At 41.7% G+C, this 22,500-nt stretch overlaps 2 protein-coding genes across 4 annotated transcripts in view; both read left to right on the top strand.

Moving 5' to 3' along the window:
• The window catches only part of LOC127435164 (tubby-related protein 4-like), a 21,618-nt gene extending 557 nt beyond the window's left edge, over positions 1–21,061 (top strand). The window contains exons 2-15 of one of the 2 annotated variants that reach the window (XM_051688396.1): positions 1–108; positions 203–598; positions 7,741–7,869; positions 7,966–8,127; positions 8,238–8,418; positions 10,381–10,488; positions 10,845–11,011; positions 11,096–11,320; positions 14,044–14,278; positions 14,400–14,544; positions 14,715–14,886; positions 15,014–15,107; positions 15,250–18,530; positions 18,616–21,061. The exon at positions 1–108 is cut by the window's left edge and continues 107 nt beyond it. In XM_051688396.1, coding sequence (XP_051544356.1) covers positions 347–598; positions 7,741–7,869; positions 7,966–8,127; positions 8,238–8,418; positions 10,381–10,488; positions 10,845–11,011; positions 11,096–11,320; positions 14,044–14,278; positions 14,400–14,544; positions 14,715–14,886; positions 15,014–15,107; positions 15,250–18,530; positions 18,616–18,732 — 5,268 coding nt within the window. In that variant the 5' untranslated portion in view covers positions 1–108; positions 203–346 and the 3' untranslated portion in view covers positions 18,733–21,061. Of the gene's footprint in view, positions 599–7,740; positions 7,870–7,965; positions 8,128–8,237; positions 8,419–10,380; positions 10,489–10,844; positions 11,012–11,095; positions 11,321–14,043; positions 14,279–14,399; positions 14,545–14,714; positions 14,887–15,013; positions 15,108–15,249; positions 18,531–18,615 lie in introns of both variants that reach the window. The other variant, XM_051688397.1, reaches the window with a different exon arrangement.
• An 865-nt stretch (positions 21,062–21,926) lies between these two features.
• The window catches only part of LOC127435194 (transmembrane protein 181-like), a 23,188-nt gene continuing 22,614 nt past the window's right edge, over positions 21,927–22,500 (top strand). For both annotated transcript variants that reach the window (XM_051688464.1, XM_051688462.1), the window contains exon 1: positions 21,927–22,196. In XM_051688464.1, the coding sequence (XP_051544424.1) occupies positions 22,057–22,196 (140 nt within the window). In that variant the 5' untranslated portion in view covers positions 21,927–22,056. The remainder of the gene's footprint in view (positions 22,197–22,500) is intronic.

The raw sequence follows: 22,500 nt of genomic DNA, 5'->3' as shown, positions 1-22,500 counted from the left end.
GCGCTGCAGCGATGAGCACGCGGAGTGGAGCGTTCCGTCCGGCGGTGACGTCACAGTGAACCGGGCACCTGATGATGTCATGAGGATACGTTTTGAACATAGACAAAGGTTTCCGTGACTGTTCATTTTATTTATTTTTTTACCCCTTACAGGTGTTGTGTTTACGTTTGTCTGCGTGACATAATTCATGTGCCTTGTTTAGAAGTTTCATGCAGTTCTGCGAAAGCATTTGCGCTGAAAGTGGTCCTGAACTGGCAGCCGCTATCACCAGGACCCCAAGGACCCACCGGTGAGCAGGGTGACTGTGTGGATTTACGTTAAATCATTCGTGGAGCTCCAGGCAGGTATGTTTGCGGCGGTGGAACATGGTCCCGTCCTGTGCAGTGACTCCAACATCCTGTGCCTGTCGTGGAAGGGTCGAGTGCCCAGGAGCGAGAAGGAGAAGCCCGTCTGCAGGAAGCGATACTATGAGGAGGGGTGGCTGGCCACGGGGAACGGCAGAGGGGTCGTAGGGGTGACGTTCACCTCCAGCCACTGCCGGAGAGACAGAACCACCCCACAACGCATCAACTTCAACCTGAGAGGACACAATAGTGAGGTGAGAAATTAAAAATACTATATATAACAAGCATCCTTCAGTCCTGACAGTGAAACATGAGGTGGTGTGATGCAACTGAAGCCTCCAAATCAGACACTGATTTCATTGAATTTATAAAATAGAGAAATAGATGACATTTTTACAGTAAATTCACACCATTCTTAATCACTTATTGCTTTTTCATTATCGAGGTCTACTGATAAGAATAGCATGCCACAATGCTTACACATTAACAGGTAAAAAGGGTCACCTGTTCGCTTATAAGTGATCACTCGTTGTTGTTAGCTTCTTAAATTGCCCTTTTTACATTAAACATTAACACACATTTGTACTTTTTATACAGCCATTCATTCTCAAGACTTCTAAAGAGCTTTAAAACATTTAAGCTTAACAGTTAGACGTTGCCCAGGAAAAAAGACTATTAACTTTGTCTAAATATAATGGCTTAAATCATAAATATTCATAATCCATATGCTATTTTTGTAGTCTAATGATTGTTTATAGGGATACACCGATATTACACATTTTGGCCATTGTTTTGCTTAGGAATTATGTTTTAAAAAATGTACAAAGAGGTGCAAAAGCAATAAATAATTTCCCATGAACGTGGATCTGTTGAACACATGCCAGGCCAAAATTTTAAAGGAATATTCCAGGTTCGTCGGGCCTGGGTTGCTCAGTGGTAAAATACGCTGGCTACCACCCCTGGAGTTCACTAGTTCGCTAGTTCGAATCCCAGGGCGTGCTGAGTGACTCCAGCCAGGTCTCCTAAGCAACCAAATTGGCCCGGTTGCTAGGGAGGGTAGAGTCACATGCGGTAACCTCCTCGTGGTCGCTATAATGTGGTTTGTTCTCGGTGGGGCGTGTGGTGAGTTGAGCGTGGTTGCCGCGGTGGATGGCGTGAAGCCTCCACACGCGCTATGTCTCCGTGGCAACGCGCTCAACAACCCACGTGATAAGATGCGCGGGTTGACTGTCTCAGATGCAGAGGCAACTGGGATTCGTCCTCCGCCACCCGGACTGAGGCGAATCACTATGCGACCACGAGGACTTAGAGCGCATTGGGAATTGGGCATTCCAAATTGGGAGAAAAAGGGGAAAAATCCCCCCCCCCCCCCCCAAAAAAAAGGAATATTCCAGGTTCAAAACAAATTAAGCTCGATCGACAGTAGGCCTGTTGCGATTATTAAATAATCGTCTGATCGGGGGGTCTGAGTAGCTCAGTGGTAAAGACGCTGGCTACCACTCCTGGTGTCGCTAGTTCGAATCCAGGGTGTGCTGAGTAACTCCAGCCAGGTCTCCTAAGCAACCAAATTGGCCCGGTTGCTAGGGAGAGTTGAGTCACATGGGGTAACCTCCTCGTGGTTGCTATAATGTGGTTCGCTCTCAGTGGGGCGTGTGGTGTGTTGTGAATAGCGTGAGCCTCCACGTGCCACGTGCTACGTCTCCATGGTAACGCGCTCAACAAGCCACGTGTAAGATGCGCGGATTGACGGTCTCAGACGCGGAGGCAACTGAGATTCGTCCTCCGCCACCTGGATTGAGGCGAGTCACTTCGCCACCACGAGGACTTAGAGCGCATTGGGAATTGGGCATTCCAAAAGGGGGAAAATAAAAAAATAAAATTAAAATAAATAAAAAAATAATTGTCTGATTATTGGGCATTCTAATACCAGTCACATTTTAATGCCCAAATAAGGCAATTTTAAGCGAATATTCTTTATAAATACCACGAACGGCACGGATGCGCACGGTGTCAGCAGAGGCATGTGCCAAACTCACGCGAAAATATAAACGAACAAATATAAACTTTGATAGTGAATGCAAAGCACAGTTTTACAGTTATCATGTAATGGCAAATATTCCTGGTTCATATACACACAGTGAAACAGTGGAGACGACGCACGCTTACTCTTTTTCTGTAGACTGATGAAACGAAATCTCAAAGGTTTTGCTTCATGACAAATAAGGGCTCCTGGGTTTAATCAGAGCATTAAAATAACGTGTAAAAGTGAAGAATTTATGACCGAAATATTTTACTATTGCATAATATGATAAAATATTATATAAATGTAGTTGTATATATTTTTTATTATTTTATAAAAATGTCATGTAAAATATATGTTCAAAAAACAACCGTGTAAATGTAAAATTGACCAAAAATAAAGTTGACCAAAAAGAGAGACATATTTTAAGTATTTCAGAATATTTTTATTTAAAACATTATTTTTCGTGTCATTATATACCCTATTTTATTATTTGATTTATATATTTGAAGTTAAATATGTAAAAATGATGTCTTAAGGTGTATGAAGGACAAATGCAGAAAAAATGCACACCTTAAGAAATATAATTTATATGGCAATTAATCGTGAAAGCCCTTAACGAGACAATTAATCGTCATAATCGCAATTATTTTCTTGACAATTAATCATCAGCCAAATTTAATAATCGTGACAGCCGTAATCGACAGCATTTGTGGTATAATGTTGATGACCACAAAAATAATCGACTCGTCCCTCATTTTCTTTAATAAATAAGAAGCAAAAATGGAGGTTCCAGTGAGACACTTACAATGGAAGTCAATGGGGCCAATTTTTGGAGGGTTTCAAGTCAGAAATGTGAAGCTTATAATTTTATAAAAGCATTTACATTAATTCTTCTGTTAAAACTCGTGTATTATCTGAGCTGTAAAGTTGTTTAAATAATCATTTTTACAGTAATTTTAGGGTTTTTTTGACATTACATCGTCATGGCAACGAAGTTGTAAAATTGTCTATAACTTTACACAGATGCGGTTAGTAAGTGATTTGATCACAGTGTCTATACTTTTGAAACATTTCATTTATTTTCGTTGGTGTTTCTTTAGATTATATACAGAAATAATATATAATAATAATAACCGGCCGATAAATATTGGTGGCCGATATATCGGTGCATCCCTAATTATTTATGTATTGTGTCAAGAAGCAGAAATAAAACGAAAAAAAAATTGGTTCTCCTCAACATAAATATAATCTGTCATGAAATGCATTTATGTTGTGGCTCATGTGGTTATATTATTGAAGTTGAGTAGTTGAATGGCCAGAAGTGCACTGGGGTGTTAAATCTATCATGCACAGCTGTATTATATCCCCTCCTGATAGTCGGCTGGTGACGCTGGTTAATGAGATATGTCATTTTATGAGTTATGAGGACACATCCTCATCAGCAGTTACCATCTCTCATCTGCATGTGAGGAACTTTAGTGAGAGTTCATAGTGGTCCATATGTTTTATTACAGTCTGATCTCTCCTCATGTGTCAGTGTTTGTCTGGTTTATTATTCCCTTTCCTGAGAGCGTTCACATCAAGTCCGTTAGAAATGAAGAGAGCAGAAAATAGAAGCAGATAAAAATAAACCCGGTATAATCTGTTCTCTGTTGAGATTCTTAACCTTGTTGCATCTTAAAAGCGTCTCTTCATCTGATATAAAGAAGCTTCAGAGCGCTGCTCCTGTTCTTATTCTCTCTTCATACATTATCTGTCTCTCTCAGGCCACATGGTGCTTAAAATAGAAGTTTGGGTGGAAAGAAATGTTACCTACTTTTGGTGGCAAGCCCATATTGAGCACACAAAGCAATGTTACTGATTGCCTGTTAACATTTTGTGAAGTTATTCTATGTAAATATGGTATATGTAGAGTATAGAAGGATAGATTGGTACTTCATTAATCACACGTGATGTGAATGTTACCCTTAAAATGTGTGCTGTTACTAGAGATAGACCGATATATCGGTTAACCAATTAATCGGTGCCGATAGTTGATTTTTGAAACTATTAGTTATCGGCAAAAATCTATGCCAATAGTTTCCAGTCGTTTTTTTCATAATTTTGTCATTTCAGAATAAGAGTCCCTGGTGTGTTTAGGGCTTGTTTATACTTAAAGTCCAGCGCTATGCACCAAATCGTTTTTCTGATTATTTCGGGGATTTTGGTTGAACAAATATGACTGCATCTGGGATTTTATCATTTTGGACTCTTTTGCCTTTGCCCACCATAGTTTTTTGACAATCTATAAATCGTTTTAAAAAAACTATCCACCGATTAATTGGCCTTTCCCACCATCTTAGTTATCGGTATCGGCAATCCACTATCGGTTGATCTCTAGCCATTACTTTTCTAAACGTTAAACAGTGTAGCGCTTTTCACCTGGAAGACGATGAAGCGGGTGTAAAATCCCATAGATTTACATGAAAGGAACTGAGTTTTTTCTAGAGACCAGAAAATTATAGAGACTAGAGGTTGACCGATAACTAAGGTGGTAGAAAAGGCAGATAACCGATTAATCGGTTTTTAAAATTTATTTATAGAATGTTAAAAAATGTCACAGACATAAAGCTAACAAGAGTCCAAAATAAATAAAATCCCAGATGTAGTTTGGTTATTGTGCTACTAAAATCCCAATACTAACCAGAAAAAAAAAAAATGAAAATATGGTGAATATCGCTGGACTTTTAACTATAAACAAGCCCAAAATACACCGTGGACTCTTATTTTGAAATGACAGAGACTTGGCTCTCTAACAGTGCTCCATATGTAATAAGTATTTACCAAATTGAGCTTTTTATAGCCAATATATTCACCAGATTACTGATGAAGGGTTTTGTAAATACTTATTCCATCAGATAAGGTTTAATGTGGAATAAGGTTAAATATTATTCACAAGATGTATAGTTGGATACACAATAGCTGCTTTTCAACTATCGGGCCAGTGCGAGCCAGAGCTATCAACTGGCCAGCCGGGGCCAATAGCCTCGAGCCGCAAGACCAAAATCGATTTGCATTCCCACCATCGGGCCAATAGCCCTGCAGCGTTGCCCTAAAACCCGCCCTTAATATGCCGCTCTGGTGCTAACCTCACACACCCCACCAATTTCTCAAGCAAGAGGGAAGCTCAAGCTGAGGTGTCATGTTATCTAGAATATTGAGTTTGTAAACATGTGTATCGTTTGTAAACATTAGCTAGCTAGCAAGATATGTTAGCGTTGACAACTCACTGTAACTGCCATGGTATCCTGAGTGGTCCCAGCATACTGTCCATGATCTTTGACATTGACCCCCTCCTCAATCCCCAGTCAGCCTTTTTTGGCCCAAGGATAATCGGTGGGCCAAAGGCCACTGGCCTCAAGGAAGCCCCGAGCCGGCATGATGAAGCCCCGAAAGTGACAATGAGAACACAACTGGCCCTGGCACACACTAGCATGCCCTCATTTGGCCCGATAGCGGCTACTGATGATAGATTTAGCAAATCCCTATGAGGTGTCAGTGATTGTTTTTATTTCACATCTAGAGGCCTCTGTTTTACTGTAGAACCAAGATTTTCCAGCACCGACCACAGAGGAACACGGAGGGGGGAAAAATACTCTCGGCAACTATAGGCACCGCTTTTTTTTTTTTTTCGATAACCGACTGTAAAGGGATTGAGGGAAAGGAGGAGGCAAGAACCGGCTTGATAATATAAATAATATTTAATGATTAACTAAAACAAAAGCACAAACACACACACAGGTGCCGACACAACTCTCTCTCTCTGCCGCACTGCCGTCTCCAGTCGGCCTTTATCACTCTCGGGCTAATCAGCCCAATTAGGGGCCGGGTGTGCGGAATCACGACCCGGCCCCGCCCTCCACCCTGCCACACCGATATTTCCAAAAAGTAACTATCGGCACAGATATTTTTCTGCTAACCGATACTTTCAAAAAATAACTATCGGCACAGATATTTTTCTGCTAACCGATACTTCCAAAAAGTATCTATCGGCACAGATATTTTTCTGATAACCGATACTTCCAAAAAGTAACTATCGGGACAGATATTTTTCTGCTAACCGATACTTCCAAAAAGTAACTATCGGCACAGATATTTTTCTGCTAACCGATACTTCCAAAAAGTAACTATCGGGACAGATATTTTTCTGATAACTGATACTTCCAAAAAGTAACTCTCGGCACAGATATTTTTCTGATAACCGATACTTCCAAAAAGTAATTATTGGCACAGAATAATTGGTAAAACTGATATATCGGTATAGAGACCACCCTAGCAACACCCTGGCAACCATGCACAACACCACAGCCTCATGGCAGTGAGTTTTGCAAGGGCAAGCACCACCTGGATTTACTTGAGAAAATGTAAAAATCTAGTTGCATGTTGTCTGTTGCTATATAGGGGTGTGTTTTGAGATCTCGTTGTTTGATGTCATGTTCTCTTTGCTCAGTCCTTATGTAACCGGATACTTGGGTCACGTCTGAGGTTAGGAGAATCCATTTCATTTAGACTCTTACTAGACTGTAAGTCTTTATGCTTGTGGCAGAGCAGTACTGTTGATTTCAAATCACTGGCTTCAGTCAATGAAAACTCTATTTACTGGAAGTTATTATATTGTTGATTACCACAAAAATAAATTGACTCGTCGCTCCTTTTCTTTAAAACAAGCTCAAATCTGGGTTACAGTGAGACCCTTACAATGGAAGTGAATGCACCAATCTATAAACGTTTAAATACTGTTTCAAAAGTATTGCCACAAGTGTGTTTGGTGGATGCCGTTTTGGATTCAACATGTTATTAAGGTGTTACACGTGCCTCTTAATATTTTTAGAGACTGGGGAGTGAAAATAAAGGTGATCAACAGTTCTTTCTGTGGCGTTAAGTTTCCTTAAGCACTTGCTGTAATCGCAGCATTTGGATCTTGTTATGATGCTTGATCCTTCAAACCTCTGCGTCACTGACTGATGCTTAACTGTCCTTACGAGTGCAACAGCTCTGATCTCTCCTCTTAATATAGACCCATGAGTTTGTGCCTGAGGTCCCCTGCTCTTTTCCATACAATGAAATCATATCTTCACAAGTGACTTTCAGGCTTCACAAAGGACAGTAGTACCTTAAAAGTAGTCAGTATGATTAAAATCCTTTTTATTACTCCATGAACTTCTTCCAAAGGGGCCCAAATGTTTTTTGAAGAGTGCATCTGTGCATGCTTTCGGCTAATATTGATTGATTCACCAAATAATATTGAAGGTTTATTAATGAATTTAGCTAGATGCAACCACACATTCATGCCTGTGGTATCAAGATGTATTTCTGTATGTATTGCTTTTGCAGGTGGTGTTAGTGAGGTGGAATGAGCCCTTCCAGAAGCTTGCAACGTGTGACACAGATGGTGGGATCTTCGTTTGGATCCAGTATGAGGGCCGCTGGTCTGTAGAGCTGGTCAATGACCGAGGAGCTCAGGTACAGTCAAGAGAATGTGAGAAGGTCCCGTTTATGTCTGTTCTCAGCCATGATAGGACCGTGTTGACGAGTGCTTAATGTATCCTACCTGTGCAGGTGAGTGACTTCACGTGGTCTCATGATGGGACTCAGGCTCTGATCTCATACCGTGATGGTTTCGTGTTGGTGGGGTCTGTGAGCGGGCAGCGCCACTGGTCCTCGGAAATCAACCTGGAGAGTCAGATCACCTGTGGGATATGGACCCCTGATGACCAGCAGGTAACACACCTGCTCCCATCCTGTTGTTTTTATCTTGAGATCAGTTTAGATGCTGCAAAGTGCTGAGTACCTTACGTTTATTGAATTGTGTGGTTTGTTTTGTCGTTCAGGTGTTGTTTGGCACAGCAGATGGTCAAGTGATTGTCATGGACTGTCACGGGCGGATGTTAGCTCATATTCTGCTCCATGAGGCGGAGGGTATCATCAGCATGGCCTGGAACTATCCCAGCTTTCTGGTGGAGGACAGCAGCGAGAGCGACACCGACTCGGATGATTACACACCTCCGCAAGGTAATGCGCGATTGGCACGTGCACAAGTTCAGTTAACAGATTTCACACCAAACAACTAAGTGAGGTTTTAGCTTCGTACCTAAAGTGATAGTGTGAAAGCACCCGCACCCCTTTTTCCTGTGTCTTTGTCCATAAAAAAACAAACAAACATCAAAACCATCTACTTTTATGACCTTCTTCAGAATTCATATTGATTTTGTTTTTTGTTGGGGTTGTTAAAGTGCAGTCATAGAAACTGGTTCCAAGATTAATAAACAGATACATGGGGGCGGGGGTGCTGGGTAGCTCAGTGGTAAAATACGCTGGCTACCACCCCTGGAGTTCGCTAGTTCGAATCCCAGAGCGTGCTGAGTGACTCCAGCCAGGTCTCCTAAGCAACCAAATTGGCCCGGTTGCTAGGGAGGGTAGAGTCACATGGGGTAACCTCCTCGTGGTCGCTATAATGTGGTTCGTTCTTGGTGGGGCGCGTGGTGAGTTGTGCATGGATGCCGCGGTGGGTGGCATGAAGCCTCCACACGCGCTGTGTCTCCGTGGTAACATGGTTGACTGTCTCAGACGCGGAGGCAAATGAGATTCATCCTCCGCCACCCGGACTGAGGCGAATCACTACGCCACCACGAGGACTTAAAAGCACATTGGAAATTGGGCATGCCAAATTGGGAGAAAAAGAGGAAAAATCCTCAAAAATAAATAAACAGATACATTAAAAGAATCTTAACCCTGTTTACTCCAAATTAAAGGCTTATAATGCTACAAAAATAAAACAAGGAGGGTCAAGTGTTTGGTATCATTGTAAAGAACACTTCAAATATTTTAATGATATAGATTATGATACATTTTTAGATTCTTGGCTTAAGAAACTGCTGATAAATCACAAAAAAACTTCAGATTTGAGATTATATATATCTCTGGGTGTAAATAAGGTGGCTCTGAAAAAACTGCTTTTGTTTTGTTCCCAATCATGTCAACTGTATCTGAGAAAAGTTTATGTTGATACGACAAAGCAATCAAAAGTTCGAGCATTATAAAAATAATTTATCCTAGCATCCAAAAACATCTCCAAGTGCCCAAAAGCCTCTCCAAACAAATAAAACATAATAATTGTCCATAAGAACTAATTACACATGCAAACACAACAATGACTAAAGGTTTGCATAGCATGCAGACATGATTTTAGTAATGAGATTTCACAGAATGAGTTTCATTCTGTGGCATTTGAGTCATCATTGAGTCATGGACTTGGTGGCCATATGTAACAGTCATCAATCACATGTCCCTCTGCCTAAATATGGATGACTTTTTGCACCAATCTGAAACCAATCCGACTAGTTTAGTGTTCCATGATGCTACATCATTTCTAATGGCGTCAACTGATCCAGGAAAGCTAACGTGTCTTCAGCCAGATAGCCAGATGCTGTGTGCACATTGTGCTTTGTGTGGATTATCCAATGTATCTATGAATTTTGAAAGGTAATCGCCTCCTTTAAATAATGGTATGATATTTTATGTTCTGTTTATTTTCCGTGAAGTTATAAGCTAAACGCTGCATATAAGCAACACCTGTTCATACAGTATGAAACAAATGTCAAAGATATATACTTAGCTATTACTCATTATATTTTTGCCTGGTTGTATTCTACTCTTTGAGAGCTTTCCAACAACATATGACACATGACTATTTGATCAGATTGATGTTTTTACTGATTACAATAATATGTACAGTGCAATTGTATTTTTTAAATTTTTTATAAATGATCAAAACTGAACACTTCTGATTTGTCTGCAAATTTCAAAGCACTTGTTCAGTTTAGGTCAATGTCTACATGCATTGGAAAGTAGAGCTTCTAAACTTTCAAACGATACCTATTTTGTGTTGGTCAAGACTGTAGTTATTAGTATTTTTTACAGTTATTTTAAAGGGTTAAATGATTAAGTACTTTTGTTTTTGGTGTATTTTTCTAGTGCAAAGTCTGAAGCTGCTGTTGACCGTCTGTTTCACATCTGGAGACATCAGTCTGATGAGCAACTATGATGACCTCTCCCCGACATTAATACGCACTGGCCTTAAAGGTGATGCATGAGTGTGTTTGTGATTTGTAAGTGTGTATTATTGAAAGCCTTTATAGGCATTAAAAATGCAAATGAACTTCCCTGCATAAAGACTTTCCCTGTTATTAGACTTTCAGAGGTTGTACACTAATCAATATTTGAATCAATACACTGATGCCAGTTATAGATGCATGAATGATTATTGCTATTCGTTATTATGTTACTGATGCCTTTGTGAAAAGGTGCTATTCACTTTGTGATTTCACTGTGTTGATCTGTAATGTAATAATATTGTTTTGTGCAACCACATTTACTGTCCATTGTCTGGGCTTTTCTACATGCAAATGTAACATGCTGTGTATGTGTGTTTATGTCAGATGTGGTCGTGCAGTGGTGCTCTCAGGGTGACCTGCTGGCAGTTGCTGGGATGGAGAGACTTGGGGTGACCCCTGACCCTGCGGTTGCTCAAGCAACCCGAAATGCAATTGTTAAGTTTTACAATGTCTGTGGTGAACACATTTACTCGCTGGAAACACCTGCTCAGGTGAGTGTATGGACACATTTGATGGACTGTTTGTATATAAATACAAATTTGTTAGCAATATGTATGGGGTTTGTCTGTATTCAGAGACCAATCCGGTCGCTGTGCTGGGGCCATCGGGATTCTCGTCTTTTCCTCGCTTGTGGCCCAGCGCTGTATGTGGTTCGGGTGGAACACAGGGTGGCCAGTCTGCAGCTGCTGTGTCAGCACGTCATCGCCAGTGCAGTTCATGAGGAGAAGGATGTGGCCAAGCTCAACATGCCTTCTCGGCTAAGCACATGCGTGTCCTCTGCCTTTACTCCGACCATTAAGGTAAAGGACTACAGATCTGTAGGAAATTAGCGACTTTGTGGTAGGGTATATTTACAACTGCCAGCATTCATCATCAATAATATGTAAGAATTGTGTAATGGAACGCTAAATGTAATGGGCAGGTTTAAACATGCCCGCATTTATCCACCAATAATATGTAGGATTTTATATGTAAATTAGTTTAAGAATCTTGGCCGCATTCGACTACCATTATATGCAGGATAAATGATCAGATTAGAAATATTAATAAGAATTCTCCACCATTAAATATGTAATACAACTGGCTTGTTGTATCTGCTCACAATTTATCTGTAAGGAATTTTAGCTCAAGAAAGGAATTATGGATTAATTCAGGGAATATTGAAAGAATTAAGGTGAATGTCTGATCACTCGGCCACGCTGAGTTGATATGACACATCTGTTAACTCTTAAAGTAACACTATTCTCATGGCCATTGAAAAGAATATCACAGATATGTTTAAATATTGCTCGGGCATGAAGCGCAGATCTTTTTTTTTTTTTTTTTTTTTTTTTGGATTTGTCCCCTTTTTCTCCCAATTTGGAATGCCCAATTCCCAATGCGCTCTAAGTCCTCGTGGTCGCATAGTGATTCGCCTCAGTCCGGGTGGCGGAGGACGAATCCCAGTTGCCTCCGCGTCTGAGACCGTCAACCCGCGCATCTTATCACGTGGCTTGTTGAGCGCGTTGCCACGGAGACATAGCGCGTGTGGAGGCTTCACACCATCCACCGCGGCAACCACGCTCAATTCACCATGCGCCCCACCGAGAACAAACCACATTATAGCGACCACAAGGAGGTTACCCCATGTGACTCTACCCTCCCTAGCAACCGGGCCAATTTGGTTGCTTAGGAGACCTGGCTGGAGTCACTCAGCATGCCCTGGGATTCAAACTAGCAAACTCCAGGGGTGGTAGCCAGCGTATTTTACCACTGAGCTACCCAGGCCCCATGAAGCGCAGATCTTTTAAGAATTAATTGACTAGATTATTTAATCAAAATACACCAGTCAAATCCTCTTTGAATACAAGAAAGACTTTATTTCTATTCTACAACATTAAACTAATTAACACACATAGACAAACATAAAACAGGTTGGTGAGTGAGCTGTAACAGAAGGTGAATGGAAATTATCTGTAACAGAGAACTTTATGGGGTCTATAGATCATAACCTGAACCATCGATACTTAATTTAGTATACCTCGATTTGCAATTGGGTTACCCAAAGTATTTAAATAAAACACCAGCACTTTCTAGCAAATGTCTGGAGGTGCACTTGCATTTCGTTGCGTTGCTTTGGTTCTTTGGCTGGGTCCTTAGAAAGTTCTAGTTGTTCTCCTTCGATGTTTTTGGATCTCTGTTAAGATCGTGGATGCCGGATAGTTCAGTGCTGGAATGATCAGATGGGGCTTTGAAGCGAGGCCTCCCACAAGGAAGACTTGCAACTCCCCATCATGTGTGGAAGTTGTAGTGCAGAGAAGAGCTCCCCATAACTTTGCGTTCCGAGCTTTCCTGAACTCTACATTGTGTGAAACCTGGCAGAGGGGCGCCAAAGCGAAGCCAGCCAAAGAAGGGCTAAGAGAACAGCGAGAGCCAAGAGAAGAGAGAGTTTGTCCTAGGAGGAGAGGTTTTGTTAAGTTGAGGTTCGCTGCAATCCAAAGGTGTCTTGAGCCAATCAGAAGTGTCTTTACAATGCCACATGATCACCTCTTTCCCTCCTTTTTCAAAGTTGATTTACAATCCTTTGTGTAAAGGCCTCTTAAAATTCCAGCTCGAAAAAGTACGTTTTAATCATACATTTTATATCTTAAAACAAATGATAACAACAAAATGAATTCACCCTTTGCTTTCCTCATGTAAAGGCAAACTCTTACATACCAGACACGATACATTTGCTCTGAAAAATAGTTAACTGTTTCAACATGGATAATACAAGATTAAAATTCATAATCACCAATTTCTCAGTTTTAAAAGTCACTACACATATTTTAAAGTTTACATCAGGCTATAATAAATTTGCGTAAGATACACTTTTACTATCAAAAATAGACTGTGCATTGTGCAGTGTAGAATGATGATACAATGGCGTCTTTTGATAGTGTTAAAGTTCATATATGTTTAGCTGCTGTTTGCAGGAAAATGATCACGATGTGTCGTGGTCTCCTATGAGTTTTAATTTTAAGTGTTGAAAACTGGTCCAAGAACAAAGAAGACTTAGTCTAGGATTCTATGCTTTCCATTGCAATCCTGAGGGTTTCTTGGGAGAGTCTCTTGCAGATGGTCAAGATGGCCATGTCATGTGATGACCATTAAGTGTGGGGGTATTTGCTGATTAATAACATGAGTGAGGAGGGGTCTGAAGGAAGGTTATGTGCTATCCTGGAACGTTTCTGTTGTTCAGATGATAGTTGAGATTAAACAGATGTGCATTCTTACACAAGGTTGATTTAAGACTTTAAGGCACCATCTTAGCAGAGTCTTTAAATTGATGACATTGAGGAATTTCAGGGTGGATGAGGGTCCCTTTGTCAAGTTTTTATAATCTGGAAGAAAATATCAGTTTACATCCTGGATTCAAGTCATTCTTCTGCCCATAACATCCTACAGATCCCTTCTATTTTACTGGATCTTCTTGGCAAAACCTTGTTTCTGAGTAAATTGTTTGTGCAATATATTCTATTTATATCAGCCTTTTCTCCTCCAGCCCCCCATCCCAGACCCCAACAACATGCGAGACTTTGTAAGTTACCCGACATCAGGTAATGAACGTCTGCACTGCACTATGAAGCGGACTGAGGACAACCCTGAGGTCGGTGGTCCGTGCTACACCTTGTACCTTGAGTATTTGGGAGGGCTTGTCCCTATTCTGAAAGGCCGCAGGATTAGCAAACTCCGCCCTGAATTTGTCATCATGGACCCAAAGACCGATGGGAAAACAGGTGGGTTTTGAAACTACACTAAATCTGCATGTTTATGTGTTAATTTTGTATGGTTGGTAAAAATTTAAAACACATCTTGTTGTTCTTGTTACTCATTGCTCAAATTGTTTCCATATCACAGATGAAATTTATGGAAACAGCTTCATTCCCTCCATGCTTGACAGCTGCAATTGCTCAGATTCTAGTGACATTGAGCTGAATGATGATTGGGTGGGAAAGAAATCGCCAAAGATTTCCAGAGGGAGCAAGTCTCCCAAACTTCCCAGGTACTGATACACTTTTGAGTCTCTTTCTGCATGTTATAAATTTGTAAGATCATGTCTTTTATGTAAGGCTGTTTGCTTGCCTAGTGGAGCCACAGTTTTTGCAATTTTAGACTGCATGCCATTACAAACTCGCCTTGAACTCTCTTCTTCATTTGCTACCTTCTCTGTAGAGACTTAGTGTGTCCCTTTACCAACAGGATAAATATAGATCCCCGTAAGTCCCCCAAGCTCTCCCGCACCACACAGGAAATATCCCGATCACCACGGTTACCCATTCGCAAACCCTCCATCGGCTCTCCAAGTCTGACTCGGCGAGAGTTCCCCCTAGATGACATCACCCAGGTACTACCTGCATTGTTACAGCTACATTTGTAAAAAGATCTCTCTATAGACTACTTTCGACGTAGTTCATTGCTGTTATTAGGATATCTGTTTCTTTCTGATTATGATTTGTCTCCTTGCGTTGTAGCACAATTATCTGGCGCAAGTTACGTCCAACATATGGGGAACAAAGTTCAAAATAGTGGGACTAACAGCATTTTTGCCAACAAATCTTGGTGCAGGTAATACATTTTTTTTCCAATTAAATGAATCACAGGATTCTTACAATGTCTGTTCTGAGGCTGTATTCAGAAGGTCAAGAGTTTTTTTTAATAACCCACTTACCATTCTGTCTAATTTCATCCATATCCCCTCTATCACTAGTTATATACAAGACAAGTCTGCTTCACCTCCAACCCAGACAGATGACCATCTACCTTCCTGAGGTGCGGAAGATCTCTGTGGATTACATAAACCTACCTATGTTTAGTCCTAATGTCTTCAGTGAGGATGAGGATGATCTGACTGTCACAGGAACATCAGGAATCACTGATGATAACCCACCTTGCACTGTCAACATACCAATTGCCCCCATACACAGTCCTGCCCAAGCCATGTCTCCAACCCAAAGCATTGGCCTGGTCCAGTCCCTACTAGCCAATCAAAACGTTCAGTTGGATGTGTTGTCCAATCCAACATCAACCGTGGCGCCACCTGGGGTTGCTGACCAAGGACAACAGGACACTGTGCTCACTGCACAGTACACTGTTCCTGCCAGGTACTCTAGTCCTGGTCAGGTGAACTTTGGAGGTTTGGAAGTTGGACGGCTTTTAGTTGCCCAGCATCCAACATCCCAACAACAGCAACAGCAATCCCAACAGCAGCAGCAACATCAACATCAACAACAGATGCAACAACATTATCAACAACAACAGCAGCATCAACAGCTACAGCAACAGCTTCAACAATACCAGCTTCATCAGCAACAGATGTTGCAGCATCAGCAGATGCAGCAGCAGCAGCAACACATGCAACAGCAGATCCAACAGATGCAGCAACAACAGCAAATGCAACAGCAACTTCAGCATCAAATCCAACAGCAACAACTACAAATGCAACTGCAGCAACAGCTACAGCAACAGCACCAGCAAATGCAGCAGCAGTTGCAACAGCAGCATCAGATGCAAATCCCTGTTCCACTTTTGCCCTCAGGTCAACCATCATGCCCTGTCATTCAGAACGCAATACCAGTTCCTCCTCCTACAGGAGAGAACAGCACAGAACGAGGGGAGCATGAGCTCCTGTTTAAGATTAAGACTACTCGTTCTGCCACACAATTGGCTGAGGGTGATGCAGTAGTTTTCACTGCTCCCCTTGAGATAAGCAAAATGAACCCTCCCCCTCCCTACCCTGGTACAGTCGCCGCTGCAGTGGCAGTTGCCGCAGCTGCAGTCACAACTGCTTCGTCTGCAAGTTCCACCTCTGGAGTAGCAGGGGGAAGCTCTAGCATACCACCTTCAGGGGAAGTTTGTATAAAGAAAGGGGATCTAACTTTGTATCCACCTGGTGTGCAGGCGGCTCAGTACCCCACTCCGCTAGGTTATGAACGCATCACCACATTTGACAGCAGTGGTAATGTGGAGGAGGTGTGCCGTCCCCGCACACGACTTGTTTGCAACCAGAATGTTTACACACTGCAGGGCCCAGGAAGCTCTGCCACCCTCAGGGTCTCATCATCTTCCTCTACTGCAGAGGGCAAGAAGGTGCAGCTGCCCTATGCCTCAGCCACACTGAACCGTCTCACTGTGCCAAGGTACTCTATACCCAGCGGGGACCCACCCCCTTACCCTTACACAGCCAGTCAGGTTGCAGCAGGGCGGGGCCCTGGCCAGAGACTCGACAGCAGCCTGATTCATGCTACCATGAGGCGGAACAGTCGAGAAGCTGCGCTGAAGGTGTCTCAGATGCTGGATCCCCAGAGGACACACCCCTCCAAGGCCAAAGCCAATACTTTGTCTGCTTCCTACCAGCAGAGAGGGCCAACAGCTCTTTATACATGCAGTCAGTGCAGTAGTAACAGTGGCATTAGTGGTGGGGCCACTAGTAGTGGAAGTAACGGAATTGCTGGTGGTACAATCATTAGGCAAGATTTCCCAACAAGTGGGGGTGGTGCACCTCACAGCACTGTTATAGTGCACTCTAACAGTGCCTCGCCTCTGCCTTACCAGTCCTCCTATAATTTCCTCAGTATGGATGGCAGCAGTGGTGTAACTAATGGAGGTGGAAACGGGGAAAGTGCTGACTATATCAATTCTGCCTTTACAGAGGACGAGGCTCTGAATCGGTCTCTGAGGCAAATGGCTCTTAATACAGAGGTAGCGAGTTTGACAGTCAAACGGCCACCGCCGTATCAATGGGATCCATCTGCCACTGAAGAGATTTGGGTTCCTCAGGAGCGTACAGTGACTTTGCCCACCTCTGGACCTCCTGCATCTCACAAACCTCCCTCACTCATCCTTAGCCCAGCACAGCATCTGGACATTACACAGCTTCCATTTGTCCTCTCCCCTAAATCTCCAACAAGTCCTAATGCCACAACTTTCCAAACATCAGGAGCATATCAGATTGCTCTGCCCTACCCATCAAGTTCAGCCTACAGTGGCCCACACCTTCAGTCAGTACAAGCATCTCCACGTCCCCCCTCGCCCAAAGAAGTGGTTGCTCCACTTTCCTTTTCCCAGCAAGACCAGGCAATAATCTTGCCACCTGGTTATCCACCCAATTTGCCCAACCTTGCTTGCTGCCCCCTCCCACCAATGTATCCTGGGCCAGCATCATGTTCCAGTCTCCCTGTGACTCAGATTCCTCTTCATCCATGGGGTACTTACGACCCCTGTCCACCCATGCCAAGCCCCTCAGGCCCTGCCCCGACCCTTCCACCAAAGGTCTCCCACAAGTTAGATAAGCCTGTTCTCTCTCCTCCCCCTCAATCACCGCCTCTGCTGTCACCCCTACCAGACCACCAGAGTGTGGTCAGTCCTCCAGAGGCCATCACTGAGGCTGGGGAGGGCTTTCAGGAGGTGCTTTCACTGAATGAAAGCCCAGTTCCCCAAAGAGCAGACAGGTTTGGCAAGAAGAACCGAAAGCGGTTGGACAACAGCAGAGCAGATGAAGCCAATGTTCCAGCTATCACAGAGGGAGGCAATAAGTCCAAAAAAGAGGGTCGTGCACTTGGCGACTTCAACTCCCTCATCTCCAGCCCAAGGTTGGGTGGACGAGACAAGAAGAAACCCAAAGGCCAGAAAGAGCAGCTGAAAGCCAAAAAGCTAAGCAAGGCTACAACGAACGAGTTCCAGGACAGCTCAGAGAGTGAGCCGGAGCTCTTCATCAGTGGAGATGAGCTGATGAACCAGAGCCAGAGTGGTAAAAAAAGCTGGAAGGCAAAAAGGAACTTACGAGCCGGAGGTTCCGAGCTGGATGAAATCAAATGTCGAAAGGCTAATGAGAAAGATGACCGTGGCCTTGGCAACCAGGGTTTTGTCTACATCATGGCCAACAAACAGCCTCTTTGGAATGAAGCCACTCAGGTCTACCAGCTGGATTTTGGAGGGAGAGTTACACAGGAATCGGCAAAGAACTTCCAGATTGAGCTTGAGGGGAGACAGGTATGCACAATGTCTACCTTTTAGATGCTGTTTGTTATTCATTAGTATACATTTGAAAACATTTAACCTGCTTCTATCTGTCTAGGTGATGCAGTTTGGAAGGATTGATGGAAATGCATACATCTTGGACTTTCAGTACCCCTTCTCAGCTGTGCAAGCTTTTGCCGTAGCACTTGCTAATGTCACCCAGCGCCTCAAGTGATTGGCAGAGCATGAACATCTTAGTTAAATATACCCTTTCTTTCTTTGCTGTCTGTTTTGTTTTTGTTTTTGTGTGTGTGTTTTTTATTCCCTGTCTAATACTTGAAACCTTCATCTGGGAAGCAGTTGACACATTTCCAAGTGTTAGAGGTATTACTGGGCAGAGAAATCAATTGCTGTAAAACATACGCCATTACAAATTATTATAATTTTTGCATAAGATACTAGTGTTTGTCAAACTTTAAGGAGGTCATATCTAAATTTACTTCCAGGGACTTTCCCATTGCAGTATAATTGCTAGCATCTGATTGGATGCTTTTTGGCTTGCAGTCATAAAATGCATTTTATGAAGAATAAGCAAGACTGAATATCCAGTCTGTGGCTGTATACTCTAGGTATTTCTGTTAGGATGGACTTGCTTTGGCAGACAGAAAACAGAATAAGCTTAAAAGTGAACCCATTAATGCTATATTCACAAGCAGTATAGCTCCTCAGATGTTAAGTTGTGTGAATAATTCCTCTCAAATATGTTTTTACTATTCTTTCATCCACACTATTTTTTTTATCTGTACTGTCCCGCATGTCTCATCGATTTATGTTTTTCCTTTATGTAAACTCTTCCTGATTGTGCATCTCCTTCATGTTAAGAAACAGGAAGTTAGGATGTGCAAATCGGAGCTCACTGTTTGTTTGTTTTCCTCCTGATATGAAGTGACTGCCCTCTGCTGACGCTTCTGTGAAGTGATTGTGTAATGGCTCTCAAGCCACATTTAGTCCACCTAAAGATGTGCAAACAGGAAATATTTTTCTACCGTGTTTCAACAGTGTCATTTCATACCATTTATTTTTTTTAATATAACTTGTTTGTGTAACACAGTTTATCAGTGCTAAGAATATTGCGGTGTTAGATGAGGTCTAGTAGTATGAATATAAACTCAGTAGTTTTGTGAGGAACAGCAGTGAGGTGTACTCTGTTTTATTTGATATCAATGAAACAACCAAGTGATGAAGGCAGCATGAGTAGGCAAGCCTCAGTTTGCTACTTAATTGGGCATGCCTTTTAATAGGCATGCAGTTAATGGTCACTACATTTCTTGTTTTTTCTTTTGAAAGGGTTAGACAGTATTTGTGATGCGAACCAATACAGCATAAAATACATTGTGTGTATGTGCATATGTGTCTGTCTGATATCACTTGTAAAGGATGATCCAAACAAAAAGCTTAGTTTTGGTCCTTCCAGGATTTCTCTCATCTGGAAACTGTCCAGATGTTGAATTGAGAAAAAAAGTAGACGGTTTATCCTCTGTGTTATTTATTATATCTTTGTTTATTGTGCAATATTGTCAAGACTAATGCTTTCTTTACCGTTTTATTTCTCAAGACAGCAGTCCACTTTTTCACGTTGAAGGACATATGACATTTAATCCACTTTCTGTAAGTGTGAACATTTAATTTATGTTGTGTATATAATGTGGATGACTTGTTTGTGGACGGGGAAGGGACAGTGATGGGTTTCGATGTAATTTGAAAGGTGTGTGTTGGTGATTGTTGTTATGTGTGTAGTGAAGTGACTTTGGAAGGGTTTTGTCATGTGTGTTTTTGTACAAAGAATTGAAACCAGATCAACACATCTTCTCCAATGAGGCTGTTACAGTTTTAACTTAAATATTCTGCTAACATTAACCCCAGTTAAGCTGTTGATGTGATGTGTGTTGACTCATTACTATGTATTGATTTGGGTGGACTTTGTTGTTTAATGATTTGACAAATGAAATGTGCTTGGTATACGTAGGTCAAAAAGGTGTGTTGGAGACGAAGGAAAAACTGAATGTTTGTATTGAACGGTACAATGGCATGCCGGGTAAATTCTATTACTATTGAGTATGACTTTTTTAAAAGCAAGTTTGTTTTCAGAGGAGTTGAGCATGGGTTTGGCTTTGGACGCACATCTACTTATATTTTAGAGCTCACGTTTGCAAAGATTTGTGTCCATTCTGTCTAAAATACTGTATCTGAAATTCCCATGATGTCATTTGGTTTTGATGCGACTGCTTAGCAGGACAATTGCGTGCAAAGATAAGACTTTTTTGGAAATGTCTTCATCTGTTTATTTGCTCTTTACTGTATATTTAGGGGAACTCATGCTTTGCTATATCCCCTTTTTCTTTGTTATTATTTTTTAAACAGACTCTGGGGTTTTGGGGTTAGGCCAATCTAACTTGAAGCCTATATGCACTAGGGTTTGCATTGTACTGTAATGAACAGTTTTGTTGTTCCTCAAAAGCTGAATTGTGTCCTTTGTCAGTGTGTAGCCCAATAAAGTGTACAGGTTGAACTGTCTCTTCTCAATTATTGAGTTAATGTATTGACTTGTGTCAAATGGAACCACATGTCATTTGCTGATCTTTGGCGTCATTTAGCGTTTCAGACACCTTGTCATAGAGTGCAACAGTGCCCGTCCACTTTTTCAGCCATCTGGGTTCTGGAAGTATTTTCTCCATTCATTTCTTCCATAGACTTTTCATAAAAGCCTTTATGAAAGAGTTGTACGCTGTGAACCAAACCAGCCAGCTCTGAGGTGAATCACAACATCACAAACTCACAAGTACTGTGTACTTAAGGTCTTTCAGGAGAGAATGAACTACAATCCCATGAAGCATTGCGAATGATGTCGTTGAATAAAAACAATGGGATTATATAAAACTATTGATTTTAGGTTGTTGATTAAAAGCATAGAAACACTAGATTTTACGTTTATTGCAAATATCCCGATGTGTACAAATATACAAGTAGTTTAAGAATAAAGGGGGACTCGATTATTCACAGTGCGTCATGGGAGCTCTGAGGCACGTTTATTTTCGCGGGTTTCGTTGGCCGCGGCTCTCTGATTGGTGGATCTTTCTCTGCTGTACCATGGGTAATGTAGTTGTTTACTAAGAATTCCGCTTTCAAACGCGATTTTTAAACAGTGAAGTTGAGATAACGTAGAAGAATGGCTTCAACGGAAGCATTGACCATCAATGAACAACTATGGAGCTCATGGTAGGTCTGTCTTTACAATTTTATAAGTTATCGTTGAAAATCAATTCGTCTATGGGATAAATGAATGGGATTTTTACTTCCGGAACCACACTAGTGTACTTGATCTTAATGAGCCCTATCTAGTGAACTGGATCTCGATGAGCCCTGTCCATGGCTCTGAACACTCGTCACCAACAGCGCATTCAGCTGTTCTCTTCTAACCTGCACAATTAAAGCCCTTCGGTTGCATTTCACTCAATAGAGACCTGCTGCAAAACATCTTTAAACGCCATTATTAGTAGACATGGACCGGACGGACAGCGACTATTCCAGCTTTGAGAATCCGTTACTCAGCGAGATGAAGCAATTCTGCAAGAAGGTACAAGAGGCCTATAATGAATTAAAGGAGGATCTGACGCCGTACAAAAACGACCGATTATACAGGTATTTTTGTGGGACAGAATATTGTGTTTCCATTCCAATAAAATTAAAATACTGTTTTTTTTTTTTATTTATTTATTTATTTTAAAACTCAACATGGCGCGTTAAAATAGCGTGCGCGTGCATTTAAAGAAACGCGTTATTATTCATAGCGAGCATCGTTAGTATATTTATATATTAAAATGTTTTAATAAAAATATGTATTTTAAGATAACAGGGATGACTAGCATCTCTTATTCATCTTATATGAAACCTTGTGCTAAAATAATTTTCTGTGGCATTAAAACAAGCCAGCTGATGTTAAAAC

Source organism: Myxocyprinus asiaticus, chromosome 45, assembly GCF_019703515.2.
Source record: "Myxocyprinus asiaticus isolate MX2 ecotype Aquarium Trade chromosome 45, UBuf_Myxa_2, whole genome shotgun sequence".
Lineage (NCBI taxonomy): Eukaryota > Metazoa > Chordata > Actinopteri > Cypriniformes > Catostomidae > Myxocyprinus > Myxocyprinus asiaticus.
This window is presented reverse-complemented; position numbering and strand designations above follow the sequence as displayed.